The 25,736-nt window shown below is 32.8% G+C and overlaps 1 protein-coding gene across 3 annotated transcripts in view; it reads right to left on the reverse strand.

Annotated features, from left to right (window-relative positions):
* VSTM2A (V-set and transmembrane domain containing 2A) overlaps positions 1-24,691 on the reverse strand; it is a 45,299-nt gene extending 20,608 nt beyond the window's left edge. Inside the window, exons 1-4 of one of the 3 annotated variants that reach the window (XM_007500386.3) lie at positions 23,880-24,691; positions 21,785-21,951; positions 20,585-20,635; positions 15,578-15,914 (exon numbers count right to left, since the gene is read on the reverse strand). In XM_007500386.3, the coding sequence (XP_007500448.3) occupies positions 15,578-15,914; positions 20,585-20,635; positions 21,785-21,951; positions 23,880-23,955 (631 nt within the window). In that variant the 5' untranslated portion in view covers positions 23,956-24,691. The remainder of the gene's footprint in view (positions 1-15,577; positions 15,915-20,584; positions 20,636-21,784; positions 21,952-23,879) is intronic. The other 2 variants (XM_056804822.1, XM_056804824.1) reach the window with 2 other exon arrangements.
* Between the last annotated feature and the right edge of the window lie 1,045 nt (positions 24,692-25,736).

Genomic DNA, 25,736 nt, shown 5'->3' on the forward strand with positions numbered 1-25,736 from the left:
TCTCTGAACAAAGGCAAAAGTCAGTGGGCCTATGCACAGACTTATATCCTAAGAATATAAAAGTATGATCCTGAATGAGAAGAATACAAACACCATCCTTTTTGACAAACAGAATTACTGGGGCATTTGTTTAATGTATTTTTTTCCTTTTCTTCATATCAGTAGCAGTGAAGAAAGTTAGTGGGACAGGGGATGCAAAAGATTCTTTGATATATTTGACGATGCCATATTGCATTTTAAAGTAACCCATTTATTTTTATAACTCTGGTGACATCAGCAAGATTTGATCTCTGCAGGAGATGTGACACATTTATTTAGTCCCTGTATGTGGCTATAGTTTCGGGGTTAAATTATCTTCCTCTATTTAAAACTATGAATGAAAATCACACTGGTTTGCATATTTGGATAGGAGAAAGAAAGGGCAGACTATCTAAATTAGTGGAAACTCTGAATTAGAGACTATTTAATAAAAATGCATTTTATTACTTCCAATACATAAATTAATGAGGCTAATGAATAGGCAAGAATGATTTATAATTAGCACACCAATTGCTTGTATATAAACAAATGGTGCTAAAAAGCTTTGAAACAGTTTGTTTTCTTAAATAATTTAAATAAGCTTCCTGAAATTTTGTTTGCAAGACTAATTTTTTAACAAATCTTTTTTTTTATTAAAAAATACTAACAATTTAATTTTGTAAAAAAGGCCATTTAAGGATATCTAGACTCAAGGTGGAATTAAAATCTCCTACTCCATGCCTCCACTATTCCCATCTAGTTTCCTGTTTTCCAGCCCAACATCATTAAGTACCTATTAGACATTTTAAACTGGACATGCTGTAGGCATCTCAAATTCAATACAAACAAAATGGAGCTCGTGATCTTCCTCCCCAAAATCAATCCAGTTCTAAGCTCCCCTATGGGGTGTAAAGAGTACCATGATCCTTCCAATAAAACAAGTCACCAAAACTAAAAGTCTTTCTCCCCTCCTTACTTTCACCACACAAACAATCAGCTGTCAAATCTTAAGAATTCTACCTCTACCAAATCTCTCCTATCTGTTCCATTGTTTTCAATCATATAGCCATCTCCTAGTACAGTACCTGGAACTTACTATGCATTCAAATACTTGGTGACCAATTAGTTGCTTAAGTTCTTGAAGTTGGGCAGAATTATATTTGAAAGTTGCCTCTGACATTTGCTGGCTGAATGAATATGAACAAAGCAGTAAATCTATCTGAGCCACAGTTTCCTCAACAAAGTGATATAAATAATAGTAGAATCTAAAACCCAAGGCACTATAAAACTATTATTGATAATTAGTTGACATCATCTATTCCTCTGGCATCACAACAATCTAATGAATTTACACTCCTCTCAGTAATATACTTCTATAAGAAAAGATCCAGGACAATGAAGGGAGAAGAAGGAAATAAATAGTCAATCTGGGAAAGGTTAATAAGTGTCCCTTCAATATAATGGCAATTTGGAGCAAAAGCAACATGATAGAAATTCAGAGGCATAAGCTGGGACAGATCCTCTTAATGGAGGAGTAAATAAAACAAGACTCTAGACTTCATTACTTCTAGAGATTTAGCATTTTTAAAGGGCATTAAATATGTAATCAAATGAAATGGGTTTGGATTAATGCATGCCATGTATTCAGAAGTTTCAGGAACCAGTTTGATACAATTGAAAAGGCTGATTGTTACAAATTCAGTTTGAGCATTTATATTTTGAAAACCAGAAAAGGTTAAAAAATGGTCTAGACTTTTAAAAAAGTGTTGATGATCTAGACTTTAAAAAATGATGGGGAAAATGTTAATGTTCATTGAACTGAAAAGTGTTCTGTGTATTTATTTTTTGAGACAGATTAATAAGCATTTACCATGAATGAGCCACATGAGTAACAGGGCAAGTCAATAATTAATTTCTCTGGACCTCAGTTTACTCATCTTTAAAACAAATGTCTATTTAAACTATTTCAATTAATATTCATTAAAATACCAAATTATAGCACAATTTAACAATGTGATTAATGAAATAGAGAAAATTTTCTTATAATTTCATAAAATTGGAAAGAAATTAGAAAGAGAAATAGTCGGGCTAAGACTCGTTCAATAACATTGAGGCCCCAGACATTTTCTGTCTCAATGTGTGTTCCCCTCTATCCTAAACTCCTTACCTAGGACTCCTTACAACATAGATCACCATTTAAAAGCCTTCATCTCTGAAAAGGCTTTAGTACTTTCTAGAGAAAAATGATAAGTAGAAGTGAGATAAAAGTAAGCAAATAGTATCCCATTCCAGTCAAATCTTTATAGAAATTTAAAGGTACATATTTAGACAAGACTGAGGATTTTTAAAGTGATTATATCTTTCACAAAAGTAATTATTTTCCCCTAAATTTTAGCTTAGTACAGATCCTGAACCTGCATACAATTTTCTACCCTGAGAACATATATCCTCTTTTCAGATTCCTTTTAAGTTTAGTCCTCAGTTAGAATGCAAACTCATTAAGGGTAGAGATAGATAGCCTTTTTTTTTTTGCTTGATTTGTATCTCCAATGTTAAACACAGAATCTTACACAAGATAAAAACTTAAAAATTTTAATCTAATCTAATTTAATTGAAAACTTTATGTAATATTAGCCTTTGAGAGAAAAAGGAAAGAATGAAAAAAAGAAAAGAAATTAAGGAGGACCAAATTTCACTAGATTTAACAGAAATATAAGTAATAAGACTTGAAATTGTATATCCTTTATAAATATGTGTGAATATGTATACACATATTTATACATATTTCCAAAGTATACATATATTTATCTATTTACATACACAATATAATAGTGTAACATGCAGAGTTGGAAGTTTAATATTACTCTCTGAATCTCTGAAAATTCTCATATTCATATTCTGAAACTATAAATATCATAATGCATTCTAAATTTTATCTGAAAGGTTGCAAACATCATTACATTTTTTCTCTATTCATAGAAGTCAAATCAATTTTCCAAATTCTATACCTGAGCTAAATTTAAATATTTTCAAAGCCACTAAATTATATAACAGAAAAGGGCTACTTGGAGCAAGAAAGCTTTGTACAAGATCATGTCTGATTCCTGGTCATGGATAGCAATTTAAAAAGGTAATATATATCCAAATTCCTAGATCAACATGCTATATATTTATATATTATTTTTATAAACTAAGAGATAACATGGGATAATTTATATAGAGTAGGTCTTGCAGTAAGGAAGACCTGGATCAAGTCTAACAGCTGAGCCATATATTCTTTGTGTCTAGGGGTGAGTCACTTAATCTCTCATCTCCCTAGTCAGCTCTCTAATATTCTAAGTTATGGGAAGTTATATAAATCTATATCTAAGGAAGGAGTTGCCATAGGAAAAGTTATTCAATCAGAAAAAATTTTGAACCCAGACACTTCCTCTTTACACGTCTCTTCCATTGAAACAGACCATTGATATGAGAATTACTTTGGACAAGTAATAGTTTTGAGATTATTTTTGTATATTATATATATATATATGTATATATATATATATATATATATCACTGATCAATTTAATTTGAGATGTTTTCCCCCATTTAGTTTTATCTTTCTCAGTTGAGTGTTGGATTTCATCCTCTATACAAGAGTTTCATTCCTCTTCCATATTTTTGATGCTGTGATTTTAAAAAAAAACATTATTATTTTAAGGAAATGTTAAAAACTTGGAAATTCTAAAGAGGATACTTTAATGGATGTTAGAAATGTTGCCACTTTTGGTGGGAGAAAGTCAACTGTTTAAAGGTTTATTCAAGCCAAAAGTGAAATAGGATATAAATATATGATATATAATATAATATATAATAGGATATAAATATAGTGGAAATGAAAAATCATTTTGATTGATAAATCAAAAATGATAGATACTGCTTAGAAACACCTTGGTAAATCTTTTGAAAGTAAGAAACAATTTTCAAAAGGACTTAGTAATTGAAAGAAATTGAAAAGAAATTGATTACTTTACAGTGGACATTCTTAATGTGGGAATCACAGAACTCAAATATAGTCTATGAACCTAGATTTGAAAAAAAAATTCATTTATCTCTTTAAAAATTAACATATATGTAATTATTATTTTAAACAATTCATTATGATGTAAAATAGTCCACAGACCTAACCAAAGTGCCAACAGTTCTCATGACATGTAAGAAAATTAAGAACCCTTGGTCAAACAAAATTTGAAGGAAGATGAGAAGGCCATATAGTTTTATATTGCTGACCATTGCTATGAAAAATAACATTTGTCATGAGCATGTGAGAAAAAATGACATATTCAAATTTGGTTATAGGCAATTTTTACAGATAAAACATTTTATTATTTAAGACTATTGCTGTCTGAAGAAGTTCAAGTGAGAATATTCGATGTGGCTATTTTTTTGACTGCAAAATATGCAACCTGAATATATTTTGGTGATTGTTTTCAATAGGCCTAGAATTCTTGAGGGAATGTTGACTTATAATAAAGATATTTATTGATATCTAGGAAAGCAGAATTGTTCCAGAATGTGGGAATTTTCCAAAGAGGAGGTGGAATGCTAGATGATTTTACATCATACTATACATCAGGGATAATTAGGAAATTTCTCAGAAGATTAACATAAACATAGCAAGATCTGAGGAAAACTACTTCATAAAAATCCATGAAATGCTAAATGATATATAGTCTCATGATGAAATATAGAATATTTCAAAGTCCAATGAACTTAATGTCAAATCATAAAAAAGTGATCAAAGTTAAAAGGAGAGCATATTTGATACAAAAAGATTTTTAAAGTTGTAAAAAAGTATAAAGCTTTTTATATATGTTAATATGTTTAATTGTTTTGCATTACCCCTAAGTAATTCATGTGCAACTTTTAATTAGAATTGCTACTTATATGATAATATAGCAAGAAGTGACCCCAAAGTGATGTTTTTTAGGGTTTTAAGGCAATATTATGAGGAAAGTAGAATTTTGAGCCTGGAAAGATTATACAATTATACTGAAAATGCATATATTCATCATGCAGATTTTAGTATGGACATAAATAAGATGAAAATTAGTTCTTAATATTGGAGAGTATTTTAAACAGGATATGCCAATAAATTGTGTGATATTTTCTCTTTGGCTACAACCACTGCTGGTAAGGTTATCATTGTTTGGTTTCAAAACATAAAATAATTATTTCTTCTACTCTCATCTCTCAGATTTACCACCTTTGAATTCCCTGCTTAATAATACTAGGATAGGGAAGATGAGAATCTCTTTTTATATTTTATAAATCAGCTTCCAAAGCAAATTAGAAACATAAAGAAGACAATAGAAATATAATATCTAGTAAGCTTATGACTCCATTATTTCAAACATACAATTGAAATAAAAAGAAATCAGTCATTTCCACCTGCACAGATCATTCTGGAATTTCAGGTAAATTAGAATTTGCAAGCTCATTGCATTTTTCAGTCTTTATAAAAATGTTTGTTGTTATATAGACAAAGTAAATTGGTGAGAGCTTGAATACTATTATTTAAAAGTAAAAAAAAGAAACCTTCAACAATCAAGAACTGTTTTCACTGTATAAGAACTTTGAGTATGTCTAGTTTCAAAATTTTGCTTGATAATTATGACAAATTTACATATATGAAGGAACATAAAAAGATGTAATTAATAGACAATTTGAGATAAGTATAAATGAGCAGAATTTGTTTTGTATTGGTATTTACAAACTTTTAAAACACTTATAGGAAATCCCTTACATAATATTGCACAGAGACCTTTTGGCATTTTTATGGTTATATATGTGTAAGAGTCTCATAGGATGAGAAAGAATAGGTTGGTTGTGCACTGAACCTTTAAATAGGTACTTCATCAATGAAATCTTGTGATCAGTGAAGTACTGAAATTTTGCACACTAATACTTCAAGTCAGCAATGGTTTATGGATGTGATAGATGATCTGAGGAGTTGGCATATAAATTATTGGTGTTGTCATGAATGAAAAAGAATGAATTAATCCCAAATATGTTTTATTGTATAATATCAATAATAGCTTTCACATATACATATATCTATATTTATGTTTATATTACATATAGAGAAATGCATATGTATTTATTTCTATTGCTTTAAGTTTTGCAGTCTTTACATTTGTTCTTATTTTAGTTGATTATTCTATGTGGTGGGTGCTATTGTTATCCAGATTATCCAGTTATCCAGATACAAAAGAGAAAACTGAGACTTAGAAAATGACTTTCTAAGGTTCACATAATGCCATAATTTGAACTCAGGTCTTTCTGACTGAAATTCTCATTCTAACCCCCTGTGCCACTTATCTATTCTCTAAGGCATTGCTTTGAAGTGTCAACTCAAACATGGTTTGTTTACAATATTTTAAAGAATATTCATTTTGCTTGAAATGAGTCATTTCTAGTGTTTTTCATTAGTTTGTAAACTGATCACTATATTACACTTGTGCAGGAGGAAATAAAAACTAGCTGAACTAGTGAACTAGTGCTTGCTTTCACAAGTGTCTCAATTTATTGATCAGTTACCCTTTAATCTTCATTTGCTCATGAAGAATTGTATAACTGGAAATGTGCTGAAGATTATCCATGTACATTTTCCTTTCCAGTAGACTTACTGTCATCTCATGAAACTAGATATTCTCCATAATTGCTATTTTTTCCATTTCTGTTCTTAAAGGGATAATATAGGATCAGAGTTTCAAAGAATCAGTGATTTAGAGTTGAAATGTCATAAAAGACCACCAAGTTCAATATCATTGTCTCATAGAACCAGAAACTGAGGTTCAAAATGGGGAGGAGAATTTTCCAACATCAAATGATAAGTGACCACAGAAGGATTTAAAACTAAGAACTGGGACCCCAGATCTAGTGCTAGTTTCTCTGTACCAGTTTTGATTTTTAAAATGGTTATGAACCCATATATCCAAATTGAGTAGTTAACACCTGTATATTTCTATTTGTTACCAAACATCTCGGTTTTTTAAAATTATGCTGAATCCATTCAAATTAGTAAATTTGAGGAGTCAGTGTTCTACTAAAAAAAGGTGGAGTCAGTAGATTATTTACTATCCTGATGGAGATGCCTGCCAAACAGGAAAAAAATGACCTTTATTTCTTCCCTAGGAATTTAGTTAGTATATTGGAGATGATTAAAAGCATTCTTTTAAGTAATTGAACTAAAACTGTTTCATCTTTTCACATATTCTTTTATTTTCTCATACATATTCTACAGAGCATATTAATATTTATTCTCCAGGTGTCTTAAATACCAAAATATATTTGGCAAATACAAATGAAGATATAAATCCATTTTTCTCAGTGTTTTCAATGAACTTTCCCGGAAAATGATTAGTCATGATATTGGGGGAAGGAATGGATCATGTTATATGTTTTGTTTAATTTTTTACATTATTATTATGAAAAATATTTCTTATTACTAATTTAAAGTAATGCAGTTTTTAACAATGTTTATGAGATGTTAACACAAATCTTTGTTGATTTTCTTGGATATGGTAAAACAATGTAAATAAACTTAAAAACCCTAAATTGAATAAAAGTTAAATAGCTCCCGGGATTAATTTGGACCTCTTGTCTCCTTTAGCTACACAGGCAAGAAACTGTAATCTTTCTACATTTACTTCTGTTTTCTTCTCCCTCTCCCACTCATTCCCTCTCCATTTTAATTTCTCCCTAATTCTCCTTTTCTCCTTCTCTCCTTCCCTTCCTCCCTTTTTCTCTCCCTCTCTCTATCTGTGTCTCTATTTCTGTCTGTGTCTGTCTGTCTGTCTCTCTCTCTCTGTCAGTCTGTCTGTCTGTCTCTCTACCTCTGTGTGTGTGTCTCCCCCTCATAACAACAACCACAGTCATAGGATTTTCTCTCATCTTGTTAATAGGATCCAAGGATTACTCTTGGAAGTAATGTCGTCATTAGTGTAATATCAGAATGCTTACTGATTAAGAAAGAGAAAGTGCTCAAAAAGTACAGAGGGGAAGGAAAATCAAACCTCATCCTTTAAATAGAATATTCTTTAGGGAAAAAGATTATAATCAATTTGAGGCTCCCTGGATATCAGTTCATCCTCTTTTCCCATCTCCTTTCATTGACTCAGCTGTTTCAGGCTCAGTAGAGAAGTATAGTTAACCAATACCTCCTCCATTCCCTTCAGCTACAACCACTATTGCTGCTAAATACCACATACTAAGTGATGGTATTAGTGCTGGTGGTAGTGTATGGTGGAAGTAGAGCCTCTCCTCTGCTCTTTAAATTTATCCTGGATAACCTGAGTACTTGGGCTAAGATTACATTAAAGTCTTTCTAGCTGTGTCTCATTTTTTTTTATTCTTTTGGCCACCTTTCTGAGTCTCAGGTTCCATAGCTACAACTTGAGGAGATTTAATTAGATGGCTATGTTGCCTTTAAAATTCATAATCCTAAATTTGTTAACTTCTTCTAATAATAAACCTTCTATATCAGAAGTTGTAAGTGTTTGGAGTATTATTCCTGAATGATCAACTCTAATTCAATTTCTAAATAGATAAATGCCAACAATAGTTCCAAAGAATACATTCTATAATCCATAATCTGTATATACCAGTCATATTGCTTGTTTATCTGAAAACTGGATATTCAGGACTGGAATTATCTGAAAAATATCAGCTTTTATCTGACTATCAGATAATGAGTGAGTTAAGTGCATGGAATTTTCTGGTGACTTTGATCTTTATGAACAAGGATTCAGAATAATAGAAGTCTAAAACTGTCTCATTCAGATTTTATATTTCTGAATTATCTAAATACGTGCTTGCCTTTAGCCAATTCATCTTCATATTTATAACCAGATATTTAATTTACAAGATATTACAACAAGAACTAAATAGCTTACTCTTTTCACAGCCTACAAAAATAATTTCTAAATCCCTTGTAGGTAGTTAGGTGGCACAATAGGTAAAGTTCTGTGCTTAGAATACCAGTACCTGAGTGCTTAACCAGATATGAATGCATGAGCAAATCACTTAACCTGTTTTGGCCTTAGTTAAAAAAATGGAGAAGTTAATCCTGATGGCATCTCTAAAGTTCTTCTCCTCTTCTAAATCTATGATCCTATGATCAATAGATTCCCACCAACTTTTGAAGTCCTCTCTAATGCCATTCCCATTAGTCAACCCAATCCATATTTCAAAGAAATGAGACCAATTGTCACAAAATCACCAACTTTTAGATTTTGAGGGATTTTCATAGTCAATAGTGTCCCCTCCCTCATATATAAACAAGAATTTGCTCCCCAATATGAATGACAAATTACATCTAGGTTTTGCCTAAAGATTTCTACAAAGGAGAAATGGACTATCTCCTGGGGCAGCTCATGAATGATTTGTAAGGTTCTCCTTTTTAGATTTTATCTGACATCAAAGCAAAACTTCTACCTCTTTGTGTTTTTTGGCTGCCCAAAACCATCTTTTTCTTTCTTATCATTATGTCCTCATAGATCCAGATCCTCTTGCTTGAAGTAACCACTCATCATAACAATTTCTGCCCTCTGGTATCACTAACTTTGGCATTGAAGCCAAATTCAGATATATAACTTTTTTCAATGAAGACTTCCCTGATATTTCCCCTGCAAATTATATATTTTCCTTCATCAATTCACATGGTTTGAAAACCACTCTTTTGTACTTATACTTTTGTACTTATACTTGTAATGATTCATTCTTGATTAGTTATTGAGATTCCACTCCCCTTTGTATTTAACACCATGCCAGGCAAATGGTGCTCAATAAACATGAAAATAAATAAGTTCTAACCTACATATAGACATTAAAAATTTTTGGTCCTAAAATCATTTCTAGCTTCTATGACAGATACTGTAAAACTGCCAAACCCCCTAGTAGCAGAGATAGAACGGTGAGCTGCTGGCTGTTGGCCATCCCAGCAGCAGCTGTCACCCATCCCTAGAGCCATATTGTTTGTGGTCACAAACATCACAGACTGAAAAATAACTATAGCCTTAACCCCAGCCAGCTGTTTCCCAGATGTATATCATTCTTCAAAAAGGTTATCTGGTCAGAGGAATGAGTGGATCAGCATCAAGCATTCCTCATGATTAGTGAAAACAACTAACCACAGAATGACAGAACCATAGAACCTCAGAGTTAGAATGAATCTCCCAAATTGTCTATTCCAGTCCACCCAGGAATCTCCTTTGTAATTTCCAAGTGAATGGTCATCCCATCATTGCTTGAAGATCACTAAGGAGGGAAATTTCCCTACTTCCTCTTCCTGTCAATCTTTGTATAACTTTACTATTATATTTATGCTACATTATATTTATATTATATTACACACACAAACACACACAGAAAGATTAAATCTGATTCACTTAAACTTCTGACAATTTTAGCAAGTTCTGCAACCTGAGAGTAAGAAGAATATAGTCCTTTCATACATATATGGCATGAGCTTTCAGATCCCCTTAAAATATTGACTTGTTCAGGATAGTTTTCCAAATTCCTTAAAATGATCTATACTTTGTATGAAGTTCCACTCTCTCACTAAACTGATCATCCTTGACTTTCCAACTTTTCAATGTCCTCCTAAAATATGGCACCCATAACAACACAATAACATAGATCTGATCTGAAAGATCAGAGTATGCTGTCAAATCAGAGTTTTAGATTCCATATCTCTTTTACTGCAGCTGATGTTTGCATCCAGTAGTTTTGAATACCATCTCACAGAAATCCACTAAAAACCCAGAGCCTGTTTTCTTGTCATATACTACATAATCTAATATTCTCAAATTAATTTTTAACACAAATGCATTATTTTATATTAATTTCCATATTAGATTTGAACAATCATTCTATTCAGCTGAATTGTTTTTACCTTCAGATTTTATCATCTGACTTGTTACCTATGCTTCAGAGTTTTGCAAAGTTGATAAACATACCTTATTGAATCAAACAACATGAATTCAATTTATATCTCTAACACAACCAATGTATCCTTGGAAAAGTCACCTAACTTCCTTAGCCTCAATTTCCTTATTTCAAGAATGAAGGAAGTGAATTGCATGAATCCTGAGGTAATTTCCAATCTATACATGATTTTATTATCTTAAAACCTATCTATATTTGTTTTTAATTAATTGATAAAAACATCACCAGTGCAAAGATTAGGACAGATCTTCACTTTCCTGGAGACCTCCCTCCATGCTGGAATTTTGTTGTTTTGGGAGGTCATAAAGTCTCAGTCCCTAATGATAATCAAGCAATGGTTGGATAATCAGATAGTAGATTATACAGAGAGACATGTTTCATTCAGGTACATGGTCTTTGAACCCTCTTCTAAATGTCATTTTGAAAATTGATAATTAAGTGAAGCACATGAATTTACCTTAAAATAATATCTATGGCCAATATTTTTCATCTTTTCCACAAAGTTTATACACAATATTGTCAAATAACTTGTTGAAATCATTGAAAATTTGTAATCACCTGTTTAACTGATCTGCCATTCTAAAAATCGTGTCTCCCCCCACAGAAAAGGAAATATGATTGTTGTTGGTGGTTTTTTTCTAAATGAAGTCATGGTAACATGTAATCACTTTTTCTGTAGTTGTTTGCTGATGCTTTCTTAACATGATTTCAGTATATGCCATGAATCTGTCAGATTCACTGGTCTATAATTTGCAAACTCATCACTCTGCCTCTGTTTTTTGAAATTCAGAACAAAATGTGTTCTTCAGTGGTCCTATGACACTTCTCCTAGGTTGCACAGGCTCTCAAACATAATTAATACTGGCTAAGCAATAACATCTGCCAAGTCATTCACTGCCTTGGGAAATAGTTTGTCTGACCTTGGTGATTTGAATTTTTGAAAGCATCCAAGTGCACTATAACTATTTACTCTTTATTTCAACTCCCTATTCATCATTCTCCTATTCTTTTGAATTCAAAAACTGTTCTCCATAACAGATGATATAGAATCAAAATAAATTTTGGATGATTCTGAATTGTGCCTCTTTTCTGCTACTTATTTTCACATCTGCCCTTAGTGCATCCCATTTAATAATCTTTTTCCCCCAAGAGAATTAAAAACAAACTTGATTTAAAAAGTGATGATAAGACCAGACATAGTCTGATCTTGAAATCTTTATTCTTTTGCTTTCCCTGTGATTTTTGAGCAACTCATATAAACGTGGTGATCCTTAAGTCCTTCATCTATAAAATAAATATAATAATACTTTCCTTACCTGCTTCACAGGGGCTACTTAGAATATTGAATGTGATACTGGGTTTTGCAGGTCATACATAAAAGAGCACTTCCATTGGAGCCAAAAGATTTAATAATTTTTACAGTGAGATTTGAAATGAATGTTTCCATGTTGACATGTTTGAAAATAAGTATATTGTAGCATCTTGCATGGGCTTATTTATATAACAGTCTTTCAATTTTTCCTTAGATTATTTAAAGTCTCTAATGGAAGTAGTAAAAAGCCATGTCATTCTTTATATTAAGTCTTTAAAAAAATACCCTTACCTTCTATCTTAGAATCAATACTGTGTATCAATTCTAAGGCAGCAGAGGGGTAAGATGTAGGCAATTGGGATTAAGTGACTTGCCCAGGGTCACACCACCTGGAGTATCCGAAATCAGATGTCCCTCCTGTCTCTAGACCTAGATCTCTACCCACTGGCCTCCTACCTGCCCCCATTTTAATCCTTAAAAGATATATTTCAAGTATTATTGTCCTAACTCTTTCCTTACAGACACAGAAAAGAGTAACTATCCTCTTTACTTGTTTTGTAAAAGAAGGCAAGTCTTTCCACTTTCAGAAAGACTAAAACCTGGAGACCTTAACCTCTTACCTCTACATAAAAAATTGCATTGCTATGCACATGTATTATCTAATATACTGTGTACTAAAAATGAAAAATGAAAGTGAGATTTTATAATGTGTGCAATGTTAAATTCAAGAGCTTACTTCTATAACTAGCCAAGGTGGAGATAAACATTTGACTTATTATGGCAAGTAACGTATTAATGAAGTTGTATAAAGTCAGGCAAAATGCCAGCCTTTCCATCTCTATTCCTTCCCTTCAGTAAGTTTCATATCTTGAAGTGGGAGGTTACAATATTGGTTCTTACTGGAATGCTGGAAAAGAAATTAATGCATGCATAATGAATCAAACAATACTTATTGGCATGGACATATTTTAAAAGTAAATGCTCTTTTAAATGAAAAAAATAATGCCTTGATTTATCTCTCAAATTTGATATCAAATCATAATAAACCTTGTTTTCACACAATTGTCATAGTATAGCTTCCATTAAACTACAATAAAGGACAACATCATTTTGGAAATCTATTGTTGAAAAAGATATCAATTGTCATTTTATTTTCTTAATGAATATCTTCATTGATTATATACATATTTTTTTAATTTGTAGTATATGGATGGTGAACTGGAGGTTTTAAAAATTATTTTATCATTTCTACTGAATATTTAATTTTAGATTCAACATATGCAAGGGTTTTCTTTTTATTGAAAGGAAAAAAGAAATAATGCTATATAAATATTCATGAATTCATAATTATATTTGGAAATCACTTTTATCAGTGCTTACTGATCTGACATTATTCTGTATATTTTATTTATAAAAAGTTGATTGCACATATATTTACTTATGTATGTTACAAATGTATTTGTGTGTTGGGTATACATTTGTGTATTGTAAAGGTTAATATCAGTTTCTGATTTGATAATGTCTGTTTGATTATTTTGATATTGTTTCTCACAATAAATATGCTGTATCTTTGAATGAAGATAAGAGGGCATTGGTGTATCTCCTTTCATGAAAAAAAGGGAAAAGACCATTGTCTCAAAAGATAAAATCTGAATTACACAATGTTGGCAAACAGGAGCTAGAAATTCTGAACACTATAACCCTATTGTTTATTCATGTAGCATAAGAGAAGATACATAGGGACATATAGGGATATAGATATTCAGTAAGTGAACCAAGTCGCCAAATATCTGGCAGCTGGCAGGTTCATTCCAGCCATCTTCTTAGTATTGTTTGCTGTGTTCTAAGCAATAGTGCATGTTCTTCACTAACAGTAGGATGCCCAAAGGAATAGATTGGTTTCAGAAAGCTAACCCATATTTTCACTTAGAGTCTATTATGATTTCAGAGGTAGTAATCATTAAGTGATAAAATGGGGAATTAAAAATTCAGGTAATATGTCATTAGGGCATAAAGTTCTTCTTGTCTTCCTCAAAGCTATTGCAGTGGAATTCATGTCTTGCTAAGCATTACTAAATTGTAAAAAATATATAGGAATGATGATAGTACATTGAATTTTGTCAACACTGGCCACTGATTATTTTTTTCTCAGCTAAAGTTAGTCAGAAAAGCTGTCAACAGAAGTGTGGAGTGGCCAGCAGCCACAGTAATAAAGAGTAGAACCTCACTGATCATATCATGGATCCTTCACTTATTTTTTTTCATTCCAAAGGAATTTTTAGAAAATATCCAATCTTTAGATCTAAGAGCTGTGGTGGCCTTTAAAATGTTTTCAAAGTGTATATCCGTATCAATTCTAACAGGAATTATGGTTAGATGATGTTGCTTATCAAACTCTACAAAGAAAAAGTCCAAGAAGAAAGAATTTTACCCTTTTGTGTGTTTTAAAGAAGTTGACTTATGGATATTTTAACCATGAAGGGGATGTACCAAAGAATTGATCATTCATTACTGTCATAATGCCAAGGTTAACACCTCAGTGAGTCTTTATTGACTGAAGTGATGGAACACATGTATGCTATTCAGGAAAGCTTTAACTTGCACAATGGATTTTAAAAAATAAATTAGAATTCATAATCAATGCTGAATACCCATTCTTGATAACTTATTTTCTTTTTCTTTGTCTTTTCATACTTCCTTCCCTTACACACAACTTCATTTCCCACCCACCCCCCATTATCATATCCATACCCTGCACATGCAGGGAAATGTCTATTTAATGATCAAAAGCTCTCAGAGGAGAGCATTGTTTAGATATAAATGGCACTGAAAATATACAAATATATACATATATATTCTTTTTAATTGATGTAAAATTTTAAGTAAGAGTAGACTTTAAAACGGGGCAGCTTTTTTTATAGAAAATGAACATGCATTTACAGTATCACCCATATTTCATCATTTATTATTTTGAGAACATATAGAAATACAGGAAAAAAAAGAGTCCATTTTTATTCACCTTAAAATGAAGCCATGTCAGTGACTACTCTTGCTAATTTGTATTCTCTGAGAAGCCCCTCCCCCCATACCTAAGGCGAAAATCTCATTATTTGTTCAAATTAAACTATTTCCCCCCTAAAACATTGGTCTACAATCTGTCCATACTTTCCTCATCTGAATAATTATGTCTGGTTTATCCTCAGGTTGAGAGTTTGTCATTGGTAAAATGAAAGGCTCAAAATGCTTTTATCATACCTGATTGTGGACTTTGTTTGGGAATTTTGGCTGCAGCTTGAGGGCTGGAGGTGGAGCGCATTCGCTGATTAGCAGAATTGTGGATGCTACTGGGGACGGCCGCAGAGATGTTCTTTCGGGGTTTCATGTCTTGTAACCACATGGGAGAGGCTTCAAAGGCCTGCATTCTCCGAGAGTGGCTGTTTGCATTGACTTTAAGGTAGGCCTGTGCCTTGTATTCTTGAAGGTCTCCATAGTTGGCATCTGTCACCCGGCACTCATATAAACCTTCATCCTTTTTCCTTACTTTAGAAATCTGAAGCTTGTGGGAGATGTCATTCCCTTGTACTTTTACTGTCTATAAAATTTTCAGAGGAAAAAAATATACATTGTCACATAAAACTCTGTTTGAATTCTTTGTCAAGTCTATACACAGTGATGCTCAAAACAGAAACATTTTAATGCACTTATGGACACACGGTCAACGGACTTTAATTTTCAAGTGGAATTAAAAAATGATTTAAAAATGTATTTTCTTTTTCATCTCTTCGATGAATTTAACAAATATTTGTAAAGAGCCTGTTTTTGCATTCACTTTCATAATTAGGAATATATGCCAGTAACAAATATTAGTGTAAGGTCAGTACATTTGGCATTGAAGCTACCTATTTCCAGATTATTAGCCAGGTGATCTGCATTTTCAAAGTTCAAGTATCTGGTTTTACCACTATCTAACTGTGTGAGCAGTTCTATGATTGGTAAGTTTAGGAGATTTTATTATGAAATCAAAGAAGTCAAAGCTATAGGTAAAAAGTCCAATTAATGTCTCTTTGTCAGGGCCATAAATTGGCCCAATATACCCTACAATTTTATATATACATTTTGCTAGTCAAAAGGAGGAACTGGGTTAAAGAATATAGAAAATGTTACAAAATTAATACTTCTGATAAAGTGGAAAGAAAAAAAATTAAGTGCATGAACCACTAAAGTTCTTAAAATACATACTACATCTGATAACGAGCATATAAATGTCACTTAAAAGGCTTGAAAAGACCTTCATGATATTTTGTTTGATCCTCATAACTATTATTATGTTACTATAGTATTATATTACTATATTACTAGACCCATTTTTATATATGGAAACTGATGGCAGAGCTTGTAAGTGACATGTTCAGGATCTCACAGCTAGTGTTTAGAGTAGGATTTAAACTCACTCAAGTTTTTCTAGTGCCAAGTGTATCACTCTCTATATTATGCCTTTTAAGTAGAGAGAGAGAAAGAGAGAGAGAGAGAGAGAGAGAGAGAGAGAGAGAGAGAGAGAGAGAGAGAGAGAGAGAGAGAAAACTCTATTTAAATATAGTCTTTTTCTATTGGGAAAAAGATTCTTTTTTAGCTTAGTTCAACTCAAATATGATGCACATAATAGTATGGAATGCTAAAGATAAATGATTCATTTTATAAGCTTGGACAGAGACAATCAAGTGATTCTAAGACTGGCCACCATATATACTAGTGGCAGAATTCTGTATACAAGAATCTATAAAAGTGTACAAGTGAAAGAGGAAGGTTGTCATGGAAGGAATAAAGAGTCAGTGTCAGAGTCACAAAGACCTCATTTCAAGTCCTACTTTTGACAGAAATTGGCCCTGTATCCTTGGGCAAGTCATTTAATTGTTCATTGCCCCAGGCAGATTTCTAAAATTGTAATGCTCAGAAAAAGTACTGATCTGTATTGGTAGAGAATATTTCCTCAAAGGGAGTTATTCTTCAGACCAATGGAATGGCAGGTCCAGATCATCTATCTGTGTGTAAATTTGTGTGACTATATCTGTTTGTATATGTGTGCACACTTCTACACATATTTCTAAGCTTTTTAGTAAAGGAAACTAAACTCCATTAAGCTTAAATATATGCAAAATAGACCTATAAATATGTCTGTATTTTAGTGAATAGATACTGATAGTTTTAGTCAGCAAGATCTGGATTCAACTCATGCTTCTGATATATAATAGTTACTTCCTGAAGTTACCAAAAAATTGAGTTTATGGATGGATTTTCCACACTAGGTAGTTCTAAGAAAAGTAGAAATCACAGGTCAAGAACTTTGTAAATCTGTATTTCTATGTTCCTTGTGTATAAACAATCATCACAATTATTAATAATTAATTGAGTCTTTATGGCTTTTAAAGTTCTTTAATATATACCACATTTGATACCTAATACTAATTGCTAAAATAGTCAAGTAAATATCATTATAATGTTTTTGTAATGAAGGAAACTAAAGTTCAAATTTTTTTTCTGAAATCATTCAGAACAGAGTGAATATACAGTAGCAGAATTGACCCTAAAAGTCAAGTCTCCTGATAACAAATTGAGTGAGCTCTATTATCCTATGCAATTATTTGCTTGATATGTTAGTATCTGTGGAGATAGGGGTAGTCATAACCAACTAAATTATAATATTTACAACATACACCAAAATTGGCAAAGCACTTAACCTTACCCTATAAGGTGAGTATTAAGGTTTTATAAATCCCATTTGACAGAGGAAGAAACTGAGGATGATGATAGGGAAGTGATTTGTCCATAAATATAAAATTGTCAGAAAATTGATTTGAATTTGTTTTTATCTGAAACCAATCTCAAAACTTTGTCCATTATACTATAGATATCTATGTATGAGAGACTCAAAATATATTTTAAGAGTTTCAGTGTTATTGGATTTTGAACTACAGGGTTGATAACAAAATCAGGATGGGCACACAAATTTGCTGCATATATATTTATATATAAAACCAGCTATTAGCTCATTGAAAATTGCTATGCCTAATAGTACTGAGTGCATGATGGATTTAGGATGATAAACTAAGTCTAGTTTTGCATCATCATATTTTACAAATCAAACCATTCTTCATCATTTAGACAGCTTATTCTGATCAGAAAATTGTACTGACTCTTCCAATTTCCTCACTATCCTCATATTTAATCATCTGTCAATTCTTGTCAGTTATACTTCCGATGTCTTGACATCTAACCATTTTTCTCCAATGCCATGGCTACCAGTCTAGTTCAAGCCCTCAGGAGATATCTCATGGATTATTTCCCTAATTGATTTCCATGCTTTCTCTTTACTTTCTCCAACCCATCTTTTGAATAATTTCCAAATTAACTGTATTAAAATAAAGTGTTACCATAGCATTTCCATGATGAAAAACTACTATGGCTCACTATTGTCTCTAGTATATAAAAAACATAAACTTTTCTTTCCAATCTTTATACTCTTTCACAATCTGGTTCTATTTCCCTTTTTAGAGTTATAAGATTATGCAACTCTATACAATCGACCTTATATTCCCATCAAACTGTATGTGTAGAACATGTTCCCTCCTTACTTTTAACTCTTAAAAATCTAAGCTTTTTCTAAGAATTGGTTTAAATGGCATATCCTACTAATCCCCACCCCGGTTTTCTAATTTCTAACCTTTCCTTCTTTGCAAAAATGTTCATGGATATACTTATCTTTGTATGTATTGTTTCTCTCAGGAAAATGTAAGCTGCTTGATGGCAAGGATTCAGTGTGTGTGTGTGTGTGTGTGTGTGTGTGTGTGTGTGTGTGTGTGTTTGTGTCTTGATATCCATAGTTCCTAGAACATAGTATTTAATAAAATATATATTGAATATATTTCAATTTAGTTAATTCAGTGGATTTACTTTATTTTTAAATATAAAAGTATCTTGAATGTGATATGACTCACGTTATTATGTTATACTTTTAATGAAATGAAATTTTTAGAGAAGCATCCTTCTTATACATAGGTGCCATTTTTGTATACCCTAACAAAGAGTTTCTCAAATATGATTAAGGACTGTATCCATCCACATGCTGGTAATAGTCAATTCTTATTAACAGAAGATAGATATCTGTGTCTGTGCAAAGTGACTTTTTCAATTAGAATCTCACAACATGAACATTGAAATTTTACACAAAATGCTATATTTACAATAGAAAAATCTTAAAGGCATCTTGGCCTATTTGTGTACAAAAAGTTATATGATCTTTTGAAAAAAAATAATAGAAATTTGGAATTAGTTAAGTTTCAAATTAAACTAATATTATTACTCCCAAATTATTGCATGGTCATGCCCTTGGTAGATATGTATGTCATTTTTTTGTTTTCCAAAAGCAATATATTGACCAAAATTCTAGAAATGTAAAAGACAAAGTTATTTTTAAAATGACAGTCAAATTTTATCAGTTTAAAAAAAACACATAAATAGGCACTTATATTTCAAAGCAAATGCATGAAGCTTAATAATTGGCATATATTTCCTATGGCACTGTAGGGCATATGTTTTTATATTCCAAACTCAGAGAACACTGCTGGGTAGATAGTAGGTATTTAATCAATGTTCATCATTTAAGGTTAATTCTTTTCATCATAGTATTAAAATCTTATTGAAATATTTTCTACTATTCTAATGAATTATTTTACTTTATTTTTAATAGGTAATAGTAGGAAAGGAAGTTAGTTATTTTCATACAGAGTTGAAAGTGACCAAAATCAATTGCTTCAAAGATGGCCATGAGGAATATTTTTTTAAAAAATAACAAACTATAATTCCAGTCATAACTTTCATTCCTGAATGGGTTTGTGAGAGAAGTACTTTGTCACATATAAATGAAAGTTGTTTTATTATATACATATTAATTTATAATTTTCACTTAAGGATCAGACAGTATTAATTGTGTGGTAAAACCTGAAAATAAAACCGGTTCCGTTTTTTTTTTGTCCAATTCGCTAATTCTTATCTACCTCCTACTCTCATTCAAAATATTTTTGTTTATTTTATATTAAAAAAATAAAATCACTTAAAGAACTTCATGATCAAAGTCTTTCCCTGAGATTAACAAATTGGCCATAAACTAGTATTAGCTAAATGCTAATAAATGACAAAGCTAAAGTTATATGATTTTTATGGAGACAGAGGTAATTCTATCTTTCTAATATACTTGAAAATACTTACGCTGATTTTTGTTCCATCATTATCTAGGTCTCTTTCTGGCAAGAGCTCCACCTGTTGGAGAAAGATAACATTGCTTCAAAGAGGCGTGACAGCCTTCTGCTTTAGAATATCCCTGGAAAAGTTGATGAAAGCCAGAAGCGCACTCGCATGCTAAGTGTGCCACCTATAGGCAGAACATTATCTTTTCTCTCTCTCTCTCTCCTGGGAGACATGGATTTCTGCTTTGGCGACAAAGTTATTTATTCATTTGTTTTACAACATCCATTTTTTCCCCCTTACATAAAAACGAAGCGAGTCCACTTAGGACAGACCGCTTTGAAAATACCCGTTTCCTCTGACACAGAAGTGCTGATGTGCGAAGGTTCAAAGTGGCATCTAGGAAGGAGGTTCCTTATATTGTTTTTTGTTTTGTTTTGTTTTGCTTCTTTTTGACTCCAGGAGAGCGCAAGGGATAACTAGATCTTATCCTGTTACCTTTCTTGATCTTTTATTTGAGTACTAATCTGTCCAAAGTCAGTTTATAGCTCATAAGAAGAAAAAAGAAAAAGATCTATGAAAGAAAGGAAATAGAGAGATCTGCAAATGAATTCTCTTTAGTTAATTTTTTATATTTCCCACAGAAGAAATTGGGATAATTCTTTAGTTCTTTGTCAGTAAATGGTAGATGATAAATTATCTACTCTGTCTCTGGCTCTGCCTCTATCTCCATCTGTCTCCCTGTCCTTTACTTTATCCTATTTAAGTAAGACAATTGCAAAAGGAGAAGAAATGGGGAAGGGGGGTAACTTTTTTTTTTCTAGTCCCTACAAGTAATGCTATGTCATATATGAAAACAATGTAGGTATTAAAATGATCAAATTTAGCAATAAGACTCATTGCTGTTATTATTACAAACAAGTGAACTGACATTAAGTTTCCTCATCCCTTTAATATAGGACAAATTTCTTAAATCTAAATGATACCTAGGAGGGAGTCCTATTGAATAGTAGCTTTACAATATCAGGTAGTCCTCAACATGCATATTGTTTGTGGCTTATGCTACAATCCAGCTCTAAAAGAAGCAAACATACAAATCCTAAGAGACACTTCCTAGAGCTTCAGACCTTGCTTTCTGACTGGTTTCCTGTAGGAAATGTGGGAGGGGAGGGGAAACTGAGGAAGTAGAAAGGAAGAAAAGCCTGTAGCTGCATTGGAATATACCTGAGTTCCTGTCACCTCTGCTCCAGCCTCCTGGTCCTCAGCTGCCCGCAAGAACCACCACTGGATTTCCAGGTAAACTGAGGCAGAACCACTCTGGAAAGCACATGACATTTCCACATTTTGCCCCTCAGTTGCTGTAACATTTCGAGGAAACTCGGTAAATTTTGCTGGAGGAAAAAAAAAAGAAATATTTTCAATTTGTTTCTTTAATTTTTCTTCCCTCCACAATTCTTACTGCCTTTTTTTAAATGACCTTTTTCATGTTTGCCTTTCTCTTGCTTTCTCTCACCATTCCCTTCTGACTTATATCCTATTTTCTATAAGATGCTTATATCACTTTCTCCTGCTTATGACCAAATAATGGGAAAGCTAACTAGCTTACCAATCACTCCCTTGGGCTAGCCAAGTTGCTTATAATTAAATCCAAACATCCTTTCAATGGAATGCAGTATTTTACAAAACTCATGTGGGATTCAATGCAGAGCATTTTAGAAAATCAACCTATTTGATGTATTATATTTTGGAGGTGAAAATGTAGCCTGTGAATCATTCAGCACCATATGGCTAACATATTATGCATCTTTGATGTTTTAAAGAGTGGGTTATTATGTGTCAAGATGCACATTTCAGTTACATCAAAAAAGGACTTGCCATTTTCCCTCTCAAATTTCATTGCACGGATCTGTTGTTCCTTTTAGTGAGCCAAGTTGCACTGGTTCTGACAAGCCTCCTAGAGACCTTCCTCTCCAAATTAACCTTCATCTTTGTCTCCATTCAGTTCATACTTTTCAACTGGAGCCTTTTATTTGGCAATAGCCCAGCATTTAAGACTTAGCTTGCAACACTGGTGTTTAAAGTGTAGTGAATTTGTTGGTTGTTTGGGGGTTTTTTCCCCCTTAGTCACCAAGATGATCCTATGCCTTCTTGTTAGTGCTATACTTGCCATACTATAGTGTAATTTAAACACTTGGCATTTAGTAAACTCATAAATAATACTTCCTTTAGCCAAAAGGTATAAATTCAACAGTGAATAGCAGTAACTTAATTGCAAATAAAATGCATCAGATAGTTGTTTATCTCAAATCCAAGAGAGAGCTTTTGAAAGGCAGATACTTTCTAACAGTTCTTTTCAATCCTACTCCTTAAAGGTCATCTTCCTAAGATTTTTGTGTATGCTAGGGTCAGGAGCAGAGGTGCATTGTAGATGTGTATAGTTATAGAGGAAGGCTGAGTGGTCCCACATGGGCTCACTTTTTAAATGATAGCATCATTACAGGTTATTTTTAATCAATTTACTATCTCATCACCCCTATGAATTTTTTTTAAATGCTTCTACTGATATATGAGTATTTACATTTAAAACATGAAGCAACATATTCAAATATCTTCTCATTAATAAAAAAAAAGACTTTTCTTTCAGTCAGAGGTAATCTTAGCCTAGTACTTGGATTTGCAGAGGCGATGCAGTAATCAACCAGGCAGTGGCTTGTGATCTGTCCACGGTGCTAAAATGATCACTGCAGCCCTCAAAGTTCCTATCAACTGGCTTTTTTTTTTCTTTCTGCAGAGCTAGAGCTGCTTGTAATGCACGTAGCACCTTTTGTTGGATCTTCAAAAGAATTGATCTTTTGTCAGATACTGATACAAATAGGAGAGGTAAAGGAACTAAGAATAATAATGGGGAAATGATGGAAACTAGCAGAAAGGATGTATACTGGCTAAACTGTTCTACAACTAGTGTTTAGTGAGCCTATTTCCAGTATTGATGCATGTTTGCAAAGATTTGGTACGCATGAGTCGTACTCATTGCATGTACACAGATAGATAGCAAATCAGCACAGTTTTGGGGGTTTTTAATGCGTTCTGAGTAACACGTATCTTGGCCAGAAGAGCCTTATTTTTCTTTCAGGTACAGTTAGGTTTTCGATTTGTCAATTTAAAAAAATAATAATAAGCTTCTAAACAAAGCGCTACCCACACTTCTCAAACCCACGGAATGCTTGTTTGGAACTCTGACTATATTTGACCATTCGGTGATTGTCAGTCTCACTTTCTATGTAGGGAGCACTCGCGCGCACAGACAACATCGACTTACCTTGAGAAGAAAGTCCTTGCTGTATATATAAAACGGAAAAGAAAATGAATCCAACATAAGCCAAAAAGATCCCCATTATTCCAAAGTGGAAAGGAAAAGTCACATCAGGGTAACCGACACCCAAATGCCCTGGAAGAAATCCGTGCAAATCTATAAAAATACTCTGCGTTGTCTCCCTGGATGCGACACTGAAAGCATTCTGTTTCTACTCAGCGGGTGGATTGTCTTTGGGGAAAGGGTATCGCGATGCACGAAAGATAAAATAGGCTGGCTTGGTCGCTGTGAGGCTACAAGTCCAGATCCCGAGTAGAAACGGTGGAAAGTGGATCTCTGCTCCCTTGGTTGCCTGTTTTCAGATACCTGGCAGCTCATTCAACGTCAGCCTGCTGTTCAGGACTGCGTGATCACTGCTCTCCCTAAACACTGAACCAGCCTGAGAAGTGGGGAGTGGGCAAAAGGGGAGGGCTGGAGGACTCCGCTGTGCTTGCATTGCTTCAACTTTTCCCTCTAATGGCTGCGATGATGCCTTTAACTCTGTACCTGCCAGACAGATCCTCGACCTGCTATGAACTTGCACTGGAAAATTGAATAGGAAGATTTTGGTGCACTGTAAATCCAATCCTTCTAGAGGGCAGGAGGTTTTTCTTTCTCTTCGACCCTTCCTTTTTTTTTCTTTTTCATACAATAATATATTCTTTCCTGACTTCGGAACACTTTATTCAGTGACTGAAAGGGCAATGCAGATTTTCTATTAGGGGTATGTTGAAGCTGGGGGCCTTCTGGGGTGGAAGACTGAAGGGATTTAAGAAGGGAAGTCAGGGGAATTGTTGGAAATGAGGACTATAAGAGGAGGAATTGGGTTATATGTGCAAGGTGGTGATTTGCACTGATATAAATAGTTAATAAGAAAGTCAAGTTGCTTAGCTAGTTGTTAAATGTTTAGGCTAAGAACATTCACAGGTTATGACTTTATGAATTTATTGCTGATCATTATTCAGCCAAAGAGGAGCTAAATCCATAAATATGATACAGTTGACAAATAAATACTAGAAGAAAAAACCAAAGTACAAAACCTCACATTATGAGAGGTAGTCAGAGTTTTAAAAAAATAGCCTTCCATTGAAATATCCTGATTTTCCATATACTCCTCTCATCAAATATATGAGGAGGGGGATGGGAGAGACATAAGATTAAGAAAGATGGAGAATACATGATATTTTTAACTCCTCACAATAAAGTACTTATATAATATTCCCTGGAAACATAAAAACAAGCTATACTACTGTGGAAAGCATACTAACCTTGAAGCCTATGAGATGGAGGAAATAAGAAAAAAATGATCATCTGTATAAGAGGAGGCAGTTGATTAACTCTTAAATATATGCTATCTCTTACTAAGGATTTAAACAATAGAGCATGCTATCTTAAGGAAAAATTCTATGTGTTTTTATAAGGAGGCCAGACATTAAAGCCAATTAATTTACATACTTTCTCCCAAAAAAGATTTTCCCCATCTAAACTGGTTGATAAATGTTATATACATTATTATGTTCACAAAGTAATATAAGAAATCTGAACTGATATTTGCAACCATGAATTAATACCCACCGTGCTCTTTTAAGAAGTCAATGCAGCATATGCATTCTCATTTTTACAGATAAATAAATTGGAGCAGAGAAAGTAGGTTCATGCATACACCAGCTGGACAAAATAACCATTAAAATATATACTGTGCTTCTCAAGGCTATTTATTTGACTGCTGTTGTATTTTCTTTTCACTGGCAGCTAAAAATAGCTCAAGAATACAAAATTTGGGAGTGTAGATTCTACAAAAATGCCATGCCTGTTTTTATTTTT

The sequence above is a fragment of the Monodelphis domestica genome, chromosome 7 (genome assembly GCF_027887165.1).
Source record: "Monodelphis domestica isolate mMonDom1 chromosome 7, mMonDom1.pri, whole genome shotgun sequence".
In the NCBI taxonomy this organism is placed as follows: Eukaryota; Metazoa; Chordata; class Mammalia; order Didelphimorphia; family Didelphidae; genus Monodelphis; species Monodelphis domestica.